Source organism: Cucurbita pepo, chromosome LG14 (assembly GCF_002806865.2).
Source record: "Cucurbita pepo subsp. pepo cultivar mu-cu-16 chromosome LG14, ASM280686v2, whole genome shotgun sequence".
In the NCBI taxonomy this organism is placed as follows: Eukaryota; Viridiplantae; Streptophyta; class Magnoliopsida; order Cucurbitales; family Cucurbitaceae; genus Cucurbita; species Cucurbita pepo.
In genome coordinates, this window is record NC_036651.1 from 554,539 (window position 1) to 567,835 (window position 13,297).

Genomic DNA, 13,297 nt, shown 5'->3' on the forward strand with positions numbered 1-13,297 from the left:
CGCGCTGTTGACGTGCGTACGTTACTAAATTTGGATATTGGGCCGAGCAACAAACGGGCCATGTTTCTCGCTTCATTTCTGATATGGGCCCAATTAGCCCAAACAAAATTTGCCGAAAGAGGCCCAATTTGAGAGCCATAGGGATGTTTTCGTAAATTGAGATAGTGATCACGTGTTTTTCACGTGTTGCTCCATATATTTAAATAAGCGAAAATATTTTCTCGTTAAGAAACCAAATGTGTCGTAGTCGATTTTTTAATCCTTTAACGCGTCAGCCTAACATTTATAAAATGGTCTATTAAGAGGAGGTTTCCACACCCTAATGCTTCGTTTCCTTCTCCAACTCTATGGGATTTCATAACCCGCCTCATTGGGGGTTAGCATCTTCGCTAGCACACTGCTCGGTGTTGGCTCTGATACCATCTTCTCAATCTTTCTTTTCTACGGCTTAGGTGGCTTGCCTTTCTTATGCAGTAAATGATCAGTGTCCTAGGTTGAGGCGCGACCTCATAAGTTGCGAGCTAGTATGACTAGATCTGAATCAGAACAACAATATGAACATCATCTATGGGGGTTAGCTAACAAATTCTCCCAAAAGACCATAAATTCGCTGAAGTTTGGGTGAAAGGATCCCCATATATCAGTTTTAGCTACTAGGTCAACCTACGTGATCCCGCACTCCCCACCCAGAGACTCCCCACCCAGAGACAGGTTTACACACAAGGATCCTGTTCAAGAGACCCCTGACCATTTCCACTAGGTTGGGGCACGTATCACGCAACCCTAACCAGCAACACCTAACTCCACGGTACAAGAACCAAAGTAGAATTTCAACGGTACAATACCAAAACAGAAAGAGTAGTATTCACATTGCTATATCTTGATGAGCTACCTCGAAAGTTCAGAAACTTAATAGACATTTTCGAAAGTTCAAGTACTAAATAGACAGGAACCCTAAATTTTAGGAACGTAAAAAAACAAAATTAGTTTAAACTAAGGAAGGTAACAAAAATAAGTTCCTCAATCCCAATAACAAAGTTGGAAATGGAAGGAAAATGTTCCATACAAACCCATTAGTATCCCATCGGACTATGCTTTATTTAAGAATATAACAATGTTGGGTTCATCAAAGGCTATTACTATACATATAGGTACATAAACAATCTATATGAACTGTAATTATGGGACAGCTTTTGTACCAAACCTTACCAGTTTGTAGTGTGTTCTGGTAGGCGAAGGAGCAAGGAAACGTAACCAAAGTTGTCATAGCTGATGCTGCCACTCTTGAATTGCATTCAAAAGAGCATAATTTGGTACAAGATTACAGTGCTCAACTTTAAGATTTGTCATCGGAGAAGTGTTGTGCCCACTTTCGAACCATCCTCTTATTGCATCAGCTTCATATGTGAACCCATCAGCAGCAATGAGTGGATCTTTCATAATTTCCTGTAAAATCAATCAAAGGGTTCTCAGTAAGTTCCTTTTTGTTTTTGCTCAGCGAACTACTTCTGGCTAGATTTTGACCTGAAATATGGGACAAGCAAAATGGGCAGGCACGCGAGAGTGTTTCTTCAAGCTTGAACATGAGGCTGAGGCAATGGATCTCATTGGCTCCAAAACACTCCACAACTCCGAGACGAGGTCAGGCCGATTCGACTTTTCCTTCTCGCAGCACCGCAGTGCCACAAGAGCCAACTGTTCTGCTAGATCATGTGGCCAGTCTCCAGCTGATGAGTCCAAAATGGCACCAATCTGGTCATTTTCTAGAGCACATTTTACATCATTTACAATACTTGGAGGTGCTCTGCCAGTTAAAACTCGCAGCAAAGTAACACCAAGAGAATAGACATCTGATTCTGGAGTTAACCTTCCAGTTTCAAGATATTTTGGATCTATATATGAATTATTTTCTTTCGACAAACTATATACCGAGGCCGAATCGAAGGCCTTTTGTTCTTGTGGGATCAAACGAGTGATGCCCAGGCCACCTAGTTTGGCTATAAAGTTGGCATCAAGTAGGATTTTGCTTGGCTTTATATCTCCATGGACAATGCAGGGCTCGCTGTAATGCAGAAATATAAGGGCCAAGCAGATATCAGCAGCAACACGAATCCGTATCTGCCATGGAAGTGGTCGATTTTTGCAGGCAAGGTGGTCTTCCAAGCTGCTGTTTTTCATATTCTCATACACTATTAACCTGGATTCTGGACATGCTCCAATAATTGAAACCAGGTTGGGATGCCTAACCCTGCTCAAGAGCTCAACCTGTTACTCGATAATACAAAACCAAAGCACGAGTTAAAGGTCGGTTGTGCATATAATCATAAACTAGCAAACAAGATATGAACGTGAACAACGTAGTAAAAATATTGAAGGCTTAAGCCAAGAGTAAAGAAAATTCATTTCTAAACTCGTGATCTTGATCATCAAGGTAATCTGTTCTGAAACTTCCCCTTGGGTTGATTCTTTATTAACTATTCTTTTGAGAACAAGATTTACCTCGTATTGGAACGTTGATTGGGAATGAGAACCATACGAAGGAAACATTTTTAGAGCGACATCCATGTGGCGAAGAACGCCTTTATAAACACTGCCATGTCTTCCCTCACCAATCTTCCAGGAAGGGTCAAAGTTTCTCGTTGCTTCAATTATCTCCATGAAGGAGAATGTAGGCATTTCTGCACGGCGATTACACGATGATTCCCTTTCAACCATGTTCTTCAGCTTTCGGAGCTCGTTCGTTGCATCTTCCTGCTCGATCTGCAACTTATCTCGTTTCTCCTTGAAGCTCACTAAGAGGTCAACAGCTGCAAACATCTTCTTCTCCAACTCCTCCACATCACACCGGCTCTCCGACGCTTTTCTCTCAAGTAACGATTTCTGCTCGTGGACACGGTGCAGTTCTTTCAAGAGCTTATCATGCTCTTTGTTCATCCTTTCCACTTCTTTTTTCGAACTCGCTAAAATTTCTTCCATCTCATTTCTTCTCTTCACCTCCTCCACACACGAGCTTTCTAATGATTTAGCCTATAAGATGACACAAAAAGAACATCCTTAATTGAAAACGAAACGTGCGGAAGCTCCGAGGAAATCTTCATAACTCAATCATAACATTTATCTAATCATTAAGCGTTCTTATCCGCGCCCGTTGTAACAAAAGACTACTCTTTCTTTCACAAAACTTGATATTACTCTAGACAACAATCACAAACTACCTTGAATTCAGCATCTACAGCTTCTTCCTCTATCCAAGCCTTCACTCCTTCAAATTCTTTTATGGGCGTAACGTTCATCGATGCTGCTTCTTGCAAACCACTCACCTCGTTCTTTAACAATAGCGTCGTCCTTGAAGTACCCAGGTTTTCGAACTTTGGATCCGTCTGACCTTCATATATAAACCTGCTTATGCTATCAAATGCATTCTCCTGTTCTTGAGCATCTGCAAAGTTCTGCAACAAATGTAATTCTGCTGTCTTCTTTGTGGAAGCCAGAAGTCACAGGAGTCAAGTTTGAATATATGAGATACCTAGAAGATTCAATTTACAAGTCACAGATTCTGGTCTCAGATGGTTTGTATGGTTGATTCCTATTTCCGTGTTCTGCAGCTGCAACTTATTGAATCTTCCCGGTCCACCCTCCCTGTTTTAATAAACATATCATTCACAAGTAGCCCAATGGTCAGTTTTCAGTATAAAGATCGTGAGATCCCACATTAGTTGGAGAGGGGAACGAAGCATTTCTTATAAGGGTGTGGAAACCTCTCCCTAGCAGACGCGTTCTAAAAACCTTGAAGGAAGCCCGAAAGGGAAAGCCTAAAAAGAAAACTATCTGCTATCGGTGGGCTTGGATTGTTACAGATGGTATCAGAGGCAGACACCGGGCAATGTGCCAGCAAGGAGACTGAAACCCGAAATGGGGTGGACACAAGATAGTGTGCCAACAAGGGAACGAGAGTGCCAACGATGACACTGGGCCTCGAAGGGGTGGATTGTGAGATCCCACATCGGTTGGGAAGAAACATTTTTTATAAGGGTGTGGAAACCTCTCCCTAGCATATGCATTTTAAAAACCTTGAGGGGAAGTCCGAAAGAAAAAACTCAAAGAGGACAATATCAGCTAGTGGGCTAGGTTGTTAGAAGAGATCATCAACCAGCCTTGAAATCAAAACCAATTCAAATTCTAAAAGAACAAAGTACCTTGAGTACATAAGGCGCCCTCTGCAGACAAACCATATATGGCAGCATATTGGTGCCTGTTGGGATACAAAGAACGCTTTCTTGGACTTTAACCCTGTGGACATCCTAACAGTGTAATTGAGATATAAATAAACAGATCTCACAAATAACATTATGATGAAACTAAGCATATGTTGCCAAAAACACAAGCAAAAATTCCAGAAAGTTCATAGTAAATGATGCATACTTCAGATTGTATCTTTCTGCATCTAAACCCATGACTAGCCATTTAATACTGTACTGATCAATAATTTCAACAATCCCCCTCTCGACACTGTTCGTCGCAATCAATATCTTTTGCGCTCGTACCTACAAATTAAATGAATTCATCGATTTGAGTAATAACCAATAAAAAAGCTTTTCACTGATAATACCACCAGTCTACCCATTCATTAGTTAAGATAGTGTAGCATGCTATAGCAGTCTTTATAATAATTAAATTTATCTTGAACTAATATGGGAATTGAAATGGTACCCCCAGTTTGGCAAGAATGAGAACATATTGATTAAGAAGTTCAAAAGACTTTTGCCTTTGGAGGTCCTCAAATGCCTTCGCTACATGTTCTTTTAGTGTATGGGAAGATGGATCTTCATGTTCTGCAGGTAAGGATAACATTGTATAAGAACACATATGATACACAACAGGAACCGGCACTAGAAGTTGTCAATTACTTGAAACAAACAGATCAAAACAAGAGAGAAGTGTCGTCGATCTCAGAGGCTGAAGGAACCCTATATCCATTCAAAACCAAAAGGGGATTGCATTACAACCAACCAAAAACTAGCCATTCCAGAACCAGATCTGATTTTGAATTGGCAGCTGACCTATAAAACCACCCAAGCCCCCTTCACTGATTCAATGGCACATAACTACAGGAAATTGAAAGATGTGAGTACTAGTTGAAGAAGGCGAATCACAACCACAATTCCCAATCCCCAATCCTATTGAGAGCACCGTAATGTTGAAGATTTCATTAATTGGGTAGCTTAGAGCTCTTTCTAGACAGTCAATCAGCAGAGATAGCAAATGACGTGAAGCGAAATCGTTAGTAATTGTAGGCATTGAGTAAGAGCATATACTTCAATAGCAGAAGATTGTAGCAACAGAAAAGGAAATCCGGAGGTACAAAACTCACTCGGAGAAGTAGCTCGAGGGGTAAGCTGATGAACATGAAGCAGACAAAAAGTCTTGCAGGCAAAGTTCTGGACAGCCCAAAGGAGAGTAGCTTTGGCGTCGTCGGCGTCGGTTCCCACTGCAACAAAGATAGTGTCTTCAACATCGAATTGCAGGTGTTGTACAGTCTCCTCGGCAGTGCCCATTTGCAGGAAGCTACCAATTGGCAAAGCAGCAATGGAATTCCGACATCTCTCAACAAGAGATCACTGTATGATTGAGATTTGTTTGGGGTTCGACTACGCGGTGCCTGAACCGACAGACGGACGACTCGTCTTAGGTGACGAAGTCACACACACCAACTCAACCAATCAAGCTTGGAATTCTGACGTGGATGCCTTACTACTTGAGTTGGCCGAATTTTCTTTTTTCTTTTCACCCGATAAATATTAAGAATTAATTTATACTTTTCTAATTTACATTATATTCTAAAAATAATGTATAAAATTATTTTGCTTACATTATATCTTTCATTTTAGAATTTGAATTTTCTGGAAAAAAAAAAAAAGTTAACTTTATATGATTCCAATCTAAAATAGAAAAAGTAATCGTTAAACTATCAAGTGAATGCTTTTTTAAAGCTAATTAAACAATCTTGTAATAAAAGCGAACTTAATTATAATCTACTCTAATTAGCATGACCAAACCCATATATTAATAACATAAAAATCTTTTAAAATCAAGATTACACAAATTTGAACTTAAGCTACCACTTAATTTAGATCTCTCAGCTTCCAACATTCAAGTTCAACTAATGCCTGTGTTCAGCATGTGCCTTTGGTCAGAAAATCACATGTGCAATAATTTCAAGCTAATGAAACACTGCATTCCTTCCAAGCTAATGAAAATGTATCAAAAGGGATACAAATGGCTGTAATGTTCATTAAAAAAAGAAGACTTAAAGAAATTAAAATATACGTTCTAATACCTGTCATAGTTCACCTAACACAAGATTAAAAAATGCACTGAATTTCATTCTGGGTAACAACAATAACAATCTAGAACATGTCTCTAACAAAATGGAACTTGAAGCTTCAAAATTGACCACACAAGTTTATTTCTTCTTCTCGCCGCCTCCACCAGCTCTGTATCAAAAATTAATTCAGAGAAAAAAATCCCATTAGAAATGTGTTTTTTTATTAAGTGTAATCATTGAAAACATGTCAAAATTGAATGACGATTAAATTCAATGATAAGAAGGGAAATTGAAAGCCTTTCTAAGAATTACCTCATTTTGCGGAGAACGCTGGACATCTCCTCTCGCTTCTTCTTTGCTCTCTTGTGAGTTCCCAACTTTCTCTTGGCCACTTTCAGTGCTCTCTTGTCCTTCCCAACTTTAAGAAGCTCAGTGATTCTCTTCTCATATGGTGCAAACCCAGCAACTTCCCGGATCAAATTCCTCACGAAGAGAACTCTTTTGCTACTTTTCTATGGTATCAATCAAAATCAGGCAAACATAAATCATGAAAGTCAATTGCTTGTATCTACCAACTAAAATAACTGAAAAAAAACCAATAATCCAGAGCAAAACCACTTTAAATTTGTATGATAAAGAAGCAAATTGACAATATGCATATGCTCAAGAGCCCCACAAGTGCACTTCTTTGCTAATTTCCAACATCATCAATCTAATTGAGCGCAAGTGTCCATAAGGTAGCAGCTAAACTATCGTTGAATGATACTGATATGAACTAAACAGGTCTTCGATAAGACTTCAAATATATGATGAAAATCTATCCTCTTGCTTTTAAGCTTTTGTAAAGTAATAACTACAAACGATAAATATTTTTTTTTTTTTATAAAAAAAAGTCCTACTAAATAACCCCTCTCAAGTTTCATTTCGCAACAGGTAAACCCCACCTTCATCCTCCACAAAAATCCCAGATAAGTAAAGAGATGCATACAATCAACTCAATAAAAATTTAACGAATGTCTATCATTACAAAATGTACATTGAACAAAACACAAAATTAACTCACTCCTTTACGATCTGAGGGGCGGGGAGCCAACTCTTTCTTCGTAACAATGTGTCCTTTGTTAAGTCCCACGAAGAGACCAGTATTCGGCTGCTTCGGAGCCATCGCCTGTCCAGAAAATAAATACATTTATACGATAACAAAACAAATATACTGCGAATCAGAAGTTCATCTACAGTAACGATAACAGAAAACTCGACTGCTTATTCACCCGAAAACAAAAAAGTACTATGAACTACTCGTTTAATCCAGGGGAATGCATAGTAAACGTCAGTAGAAGAATCAAAATCTGGAGCAAATAACCAAACTCGAAAATATTGTGTTCAATTATAGTACATCAAAGATGGAGAAGGAGAAGCAAAAGAAACGAAGATCATGAAAGGATTCTCGACGTACCTTCTCGGATAAACTTTAACCAAATGATCGGAGGCGAGCGAAAGGGTTCACTAGGGTTTCGGGAGCTTCGGCTTATAAGAAAATATTGACAGGTGATGGTTTCTAAACGTTAATGGGCTTTATTGGGCTTTCTTCCACAAACGTTAATGGGCTTCTGTTAGAAACTATGAAATTGAGCCCAATAGAAAAGATAAAAGCCCAAATTAAACAATCATACAAGATGAACGGGATTAAACCAGCAGTAGAAGATGAACAGGATCGTTCATTTGGTTCATAACTCGTTCATTTGATTCATCTGGATCATATCCTCTTCGATTTATCTTCTATTTTGATAGATGAATCATCTTGATACAGGTATAACATTAATACTTTTATGCCTATATAAAGGGTTGTCTAGAATTTAATTGAGTTCGAGTGTGTGAATTCCATCGATATCTGTAAAAGTTGATGTTCGGCCCTTAAGAATTCGACTACATCACTCAGCTGCTAAATCAATAGTTTCTTAACCATTCTATGTTCTAAACTTTTGGGTAATTTTCTCTACTCCTTCCCTACAATCTCCCACAACTCGCTTAGCTCCCACCTTCACGGCCAACCTCAACTCTGCAATGCTCTGTTGCACCTCAGTTGCTGATCTACTTGCCCTTGAAATGACCACATTCTTAAGATCTTCACCCTGTTCTCCAGCATTCGAAATCCATTGTCTCAAGTTTGATACTACTAATGCTATCTTCTGGATGATCTTCTCAATTATGTCCCTGCATTTCCCTCCTACTTCTCTAGCCATTCCTTTCAGCTTGGCCAATAAGTTCTCGGCCCTTTCCACAGTTTCTTCGACTGCAAACTGTTCGCTAGAATCGAGCCAAGTATCGCCAGCTGATTCCTGTTCACGGAGATCGCTGTCCACCATTACTTTGATGCCACGCCTTTCCCAGCTATCTCTAGCCTCTTCAAGTGCTTTTGCTTGTTCTCTTGCTCTTTTTGCTTCATCCTCTGCCCAAGCTCTGCGTGATGAAACAAAAAGACATGGTGATGAAAGTAAAACCAGATTCCTTCGCACGGTGAAGATCTTCATTGATGGCAGAAAAATGCTTCAAATTTCACATGAACAGAGGCAAAGGATTAAGATAAACAAACAAATCACGGGCTATTTACCCAATCATTTCATGTCCAGTGTCAGCCTCAAACAAGAAAAGAGCTGCAAAAACCTTACCTGGCTATGGACAACGCCTTCCTCTCAACTTCAAGCTCATACTGCAAGCGGGAAATTTCCTGGTTTTCAATTTCAGCTTCTTTCCTGAGTTTGTTGATTCTTTCCTTTTCATGGGAAACCTCTACTTTGTTACTCATGAGGCCTTGCAACTGTTCCTCCAACTCATATCTTAACTTTGAAAGAACTTCCATTTCCGATTCAATAGCAGCTTGTTCCCTCATCAAGCTGATATTATCTCTCTCTCTTTCGGATCTTAATCTTTCCAATTCTTGCTTTGTCTCTTCTGCCATTTTCTCCACAGCCTCAACCTTTTCTCTTTCAATGGAAAGTTCTTTCTCGAAGCTGCCATTAATATCTTTCTCAACTTGAGCTACCAACGCACTATGTGCAGCAACAGCATTTTCCGCCATTGATTCAGCTTCAATCCTTGCAAGCTCCTCGCTTACCATATCAGAAGCCTCCCCTGTTGCAAGAGCAATGGCAGCTTGTGCTTTTGTTACTGGCTTATCCGGCTGGAACAGCCTTGTATATCCTTTAAGAAGCAAAGTTAGTTTTGACATGAATTTCTTAAGGAGAATGTTTTTGCGAATTGCAATTTTATGCACGCACCAAATGCAAGAGCTATTATTCCCTGTTCTCCAGCAGAAAGATCAGCAACAAGTGCAGGACAAGCATCTGGATGGATCTTATCAGTATCAATAAATCCAGAAACTTGGCGGAGCATCTGCATATCAGTCAAGCCAAACTCTCACAAAGATGATTCTTATATACAAAAGTGAAGATGTCGAAGTCAAGCTTCAAATAATTTGACCTTTCCGTCTGCCTCTGGCAGCAGTCTTTTTTCAAGGGCCATCTTCCAACTCACAAGATCTTGACGTGATAAAGGGCTGCAGTTTTGGACATAATATAAACAGCAGAAGCAATTTAGCTCGTATTATGGTTGATGAGAAAGAAACCACAAATCAAAGAAGGCCAGTCAATGCAATTGAATATGTTAAGAAGTCCAACGTCGAAGAAATATCATTAATGGTGAATAACCTTTCGGGAGAGAAATGAAAAGGACCCTGGTCTTCGTCCAACGTCGAAGAAATATCATGTCTCGAAAGCTTGCTTGAAATCAGTCCAGCTTCTGCTAAACCTGGAATATATAGGTGAATCAGAAGGTGTAATAGAAAAAGCTCATATCCCATGAGTCAAGTATCCTAATTCCTACTGACCTTGAATAGATGCGAAATCAGGGTCTTCTGGTGTAATATCATCAAAAGCAAGCTCAGTAATATTCTGTATATACATTGCTTGGTATACTTTGAATGTTGTGTTCCTAGGAATTAAAACGATTCCATTGTATCATAAGATATATTCAGGAAAACCATAACTAAAAAAGTTCACCATTTCAATACCCTAAAGCTGCAATGATAATTACCTTGAAAGAACACTGCTTGCAGACACCAACCAACGAGCATATTCACGACGAGTACATAGATCGCTAGGTTCGACGTCAGCCTCTATCACCTGAAGAATTTACAATCTTTAAAATACATTATCTTGAGTATCTGAACCAGTAGCTGTGTGTTAATCAGAAGGAAGCATTTGGAGAGGCATCACACAGTACCTTTAAACCTTGCAGTGCTGCCAATGCCTGCCCCTGAACCTGATCCACTGCTGCAGGAACTAGGACCTTGCCAGGAAGTGTTTTAACAGCTGCAGACACCATAGGAGCAGGAAAACCTGCAGAAGAAAATAAAATCCCTTGTAGTTCTGGTTTGGCAGCAGTACTATTCATCATAGTTTCATGATTTTTCACTTGAACATCTGCCAATGGATAAGCTGTGATACAGACTAATGCCGCTTCAAATAATCCTCTTCCTATTTGCTGTTCTATGGTTGATGCAGTTTTTGTGGGGCTCAAATCCTTTGGGTGATTCAGCCACAGTCTCTTTGTCAAATAATCCACAATCCTTGGCTTTTGTGTAGCTACATATGCTAGAAATTTCTTGCAATGAAGAATCTGTAATTTCATTTACAGGAGGACCAAATGTCTCATCCTGGTTGCCAGAATTATAGTTTGATGAACTATCATCATACACTGGCAAGCTCTTAGAGCTGAAATCATAATTTTCACTCGTGTCAGCGGTTTCATCCCGAATATCAGTTTTAATATTTCGTTCATCTTTTAATATATTCATTTCAGGTTCATGACAGTCGTTAACTTCTTTAAAACAAGAAGCTACTTTAGCATCAATCTCAAATTCGGGTGAGATCGAGGAACACAAACTTCTGGAAGCAACTAATGTAACAGCTAACGAGGAATCAGATCGAAAATCTTCTAGCAAGGAAGCAACATTATTGACATCATTATTGCTAATGCTGGATGAGAATTCAACATCATTTTCTGTATATGAAGAAGATTCCTCTTGATTACCTGAATTACCAGCGAGAGTTCCATCATCTGCATTCATACTGCTATCTTCTTTTTCATCTTCATCAAGGCTATCATGTCCAGTATCAGAATCCAACAATAATTCTTGCTGCATACTTAAGGCCTCCATTTGCGGCTTTTGTCCTATGAATTGTCATAGACATATACGCGCAGTAGTCAGATAAGAACACAGGTCAATTATAAAGAGTTGGGGGCAATAAACATGAGCATTGAAACAAAGCCAAAGAACAGTTTGCAAGTATACAAGAAAACTACTTACTGGAACCATTCTGCTTGTTTATTGACCATGCTGCAAAGGTGATTCCTGAGACAAGGATGAATCCAGTAACTCCAATCCCCACGAACCCTGAAAGAAACTACTTCAAAACCATTACTACTCATTACTTAAAAGAGTACTCGAGCACATAAGGTAAACTTCAAAAGCTACATTAATGTCAAAATCTCAAAATGAAAAGGCTTAAATTGTTTCCAGGAACTAAATGATGCCACTAAACACCATTATACGCATAACCAATCAACGTTTCAACTACAAATGGACCTTCCACATGGAATTGAAATCTACCATGTCATGGTCATTACAGCATTAGTGTTTTATCATATAGAACTAAATAACGGCAATGGCAATGCAATTCAACATGGGGCGAGAAGCATTTCTCCAATAATTCAAACCCATGTTCTCATATTGGAGGCAAGAACGAAATATTTTTTTTACAGAAGTGTAGAAACCTCTTCCTAAAGGCGCGTTTTAAAACCATGAGATTGACGACAATACGTAACAGGCCAAGTGGACAATATCTGTTAGCGGTGGGCTTGTGCGGTTATAAATGGTATCGGGGCCTGACACTGGAGGATATTGGACCCCGAAGGGTGAATTGTGAGATCTCATATTGGTTGGAGAGGGAAACAAATATAAGGAATAGAAACCTCTCCACAAGTTCTAAAACCGTGAGGTTAATGGGTTAATGACTATACGTAACAGGGCCAAAGCGGATCATATCTAGAAGCCCAAGAAAATAGAAAATAACAGCTCCACCGGATATTTAGATTCTCGTTTCCCTTTATGCTCAGCAATCAAACAGACCACCAAGAAAAATCATAAGGAAGTTTAAAGAAGTGCAGTAAGTACCTCCAAACCACTTCTTTCTCCGTAAGTCCAAAACCTCCTCCCCGGAATCAGATTCCGACCACCCAGAGAATCCATCAGTAGTCGACTCCGACTCAGCAAAACAAACTCCACTGCGACGCAGTCCATTTTCTCTCTCGATTATCACGCCATTATGAACAATAGGGCGGGAGATCACGCGGAGCCAAGGATCCAATTTCGTCACTCTCGCCCGAACAAGAACTGAGGGGAATTTGCCGCAATTCTTGCTATTCAGAGCGAGCCTAAGCTGGAGAGAGCTCGGTGAACACGTAAGAGGAGTGGAAGCCATGAAAAATCCTACTCCAATAGCAGATTGAGTATCTTACAATAAAATGAAGAATCAACAGGAGCTATGATTCAGGAAGCTATGGCGGATAATTCTCGCTTCAAATTGAGAAAAGAAAAATTGAGGTTGAATTACAGAAGAGCATCAAGAATAATGTTTTTGGGGTTAAAAGGATTGAAGAAAAGGATGACATCTTTTTTTACTTATCTCTCCCTCCGAACGAATATGTCTGTACGTTTCATGGTTTCACTATATAAAATTTTTTTATTTCGACGTGGAAGAGGAAAATTGTGGAGCTTTTAATAAAATATAATATTTTAACTAATTAAATTACTTTACATAAATAGAGAAAAAAAAATTCAAATTTCACTCTTATTAGTTACAACAATTCTACCAAAATAAATTTCTAATAATTACAAATTTCAGGTAATAA

The 13,297-nt window shown here is 39.2% G+C and overlaps 3 protein-coding genes across 5 annotated transcripts; all 3 read right to left on the reverse strand.

Moving 5' to 3' along the window:
- Positions 1 to 983: 983 nt before the first annotated feature.
- LOC111810087 (U-box domain-containing protein 32-like) lies at positions 984 to 5,760 on the reverse strand. 2 transcript variants are annotated; one of them, XM_023696658.1, is made up of 9 exons: positions 5,372 to 5,760; positions 4,711 to 4,832; positions 4,423 to 4,544; positions 4,197 to 4,301; positions 3,527 to 3,639; positions 3,216 to 3,439; positions 2,500 to 3,027; positions 1,525 to 2,265; positions 984 to 1,446 (listed from the first exon to the last, which is right to left on the reverse strand). In XM_023696658.1, exons 1-9 carry the CDS (start codon positions 5,553 to 5,555, stop codon positions 1,264 to 1,266), a joined length of 2,322 nt encoding a protein of 773 aa, XP_023552426.1. In that variant the 5' UTR covers positions 5,556 to 5,760; the 3' UTR covers positions 984 to 1,263. The 2 variants fall into 2 exon arrangements, with proteins under 2 accessions (XP_023552426.1, XP_023552427.1); XM_023696659.1 differs by lacking the exon at positions 5,372 to 5,760 and adding an exon at positions 4,908 to 5,364.
- Positions 5,761 to 6,213: 453 nt separating this feature from the next.
- On the reverse strand, positions 6,214 to 7,883 carry LOC111810090 (60S ribosomal protein L36-2-like). The gene is made up of 4 exons (XM_023696663.1): positions 7,782 to 7,883; positions 7,389 to 7,493; positions 6,638 to 6,837; positions 6,214 to 6,494 (listed from the first exon to the last, which is right to left on the reverse strand). The coding sequence occupies exons 2-4, from the start codon at positions 7,488 to 7,490 to the stop codon at positions 6,464 to 6,466; spliced, it is 333 nt and encodes a 110-aa protein (XP_023552431.1). The 5' UTR covers positions 7,491 to 7,493; positions 7,782 to 7,883; the 3' UTR covers positions 6,214 to 6,463.
- A 269-nt stretch (positions 7,884 to 8,152) lies between these two features.
- On the reverse strand, positions 8,153 to 13,079 carry LOC111810089. 2 transcript variants are annotated; one of them, XM_023696661.1, is made up of 11 exons: positions 12,561 to 13,079; positions 11,694 to 11,780; positions 11,417 to 11,557; positions 10,607 to 10,722; positions 10,418 to 10,506; positions 10,212 to 10,315; positions 10,033 to 10,132; positions 9,806 to 9,881; positions 9,604 to 9,718; positions 8,995 to 9,526; positions 8,153 to 8,785 (listed from the first exon to the last, which is right to left on the reverse strand). In XM_023696661.1, the coding sequence occupies exons 1-11, from the start codon at positions 12,865 to 12,867 to the stop codon at positions 8,293 to 8,295; spliced, it is 2,160 nt and encodes a 719-aa protein (XP_023552429.1). In that variant the 5' UTR covers positions 12,868 to 13,079; the 3' UTR covers positions 8,153 to 8,292. The 2 variants fall into 2 exon arrangements, with proteins under 2 accessions (XP_023552429.1, XP_023552430.1); XM_023696662.1 differs by having other exon boundaries at positions 11,694 to 11,790; positions 12,561 to 12,801.
- Between the last annotated feature and the right edge of the window lie 218 nt (positions 13,080 to 13,297).

What these genes read in the sequence shown, in the direction of transcription:
- LOC111810087 (XM_023696658.1), bottom strand. Translation starts at nt 5,555, where the DNA reads ATGGGCACTGCCGAGGAGACTGTACAACACCTGCAATTCGATGTTGAA. An exon ending in TTGTAAATTGAATCTTCTAG is followed by an intron (nt 3,440 to 3,526) that starts GTATCTCATATA and finishes AGAACTTTGCAG; the next exon opens with ATGCTCAAGAACAGGAGAAT. An exon ending in TTGCTTGTCCCATATTTCAG is followed by an intron (nt 1,447 to 1,524) that starts GTCAAAATCTAG and finishes TTGATTTTACAG; the next exon opens with GAAATTATGAAAGATCCACT.
- LOC111810090 (XM_023696663.1), bottom strand. Translation starts at nt 7,490, where the DNA reads ATGGCTCCGAAGCAGCCGAATACTGGTCTCTTCGTGGGACTTAACAAA. An exon ending in GCCCCTCAGATCGTAAAGGA is followed by an intron (nt 6,838 to 7,388) that starts GTGAGTTAATTT and finishes TTGATACCATAG; the next exon opens with AAAAGTAGCAAAAGAGTTCT. An exon ending in AGCGTTCTCCGCAAAATGAG is followed by an intron (nt 6,495 to 6,637) that starts GTAATTCTTAGA and finishes TTTTTGATACAG; the next exon opens with AGCTGGTGGAGGCGGCGAGA.
- LOC111810089 (XM_023696661.1), bottom strand. Translation starts at nt 12,867, where the DNA reads ATGGCTTCCACTCCTCTTACGTGTTCACCGAGCTCTCTCCAGCTTAGG. An exon ending in CAGCACTGCAAGGTTTAAAG is followed by an intron (nt 10,507 to 10,606) that starts GTACTGTGTGAT and finishes TAAATTCTTCAG; the next exon opens with GTGATAGAGGCTGACGTCGA. An exon ending in GCAAGCAGTGTTCTTTCAAG is followed by an intron (nt 10,316 to 10,417) that starts GTAATTATCATT and finishes TTTAATTCCTAG; the next exon opens with GAACACAACATTCAAAGTAT.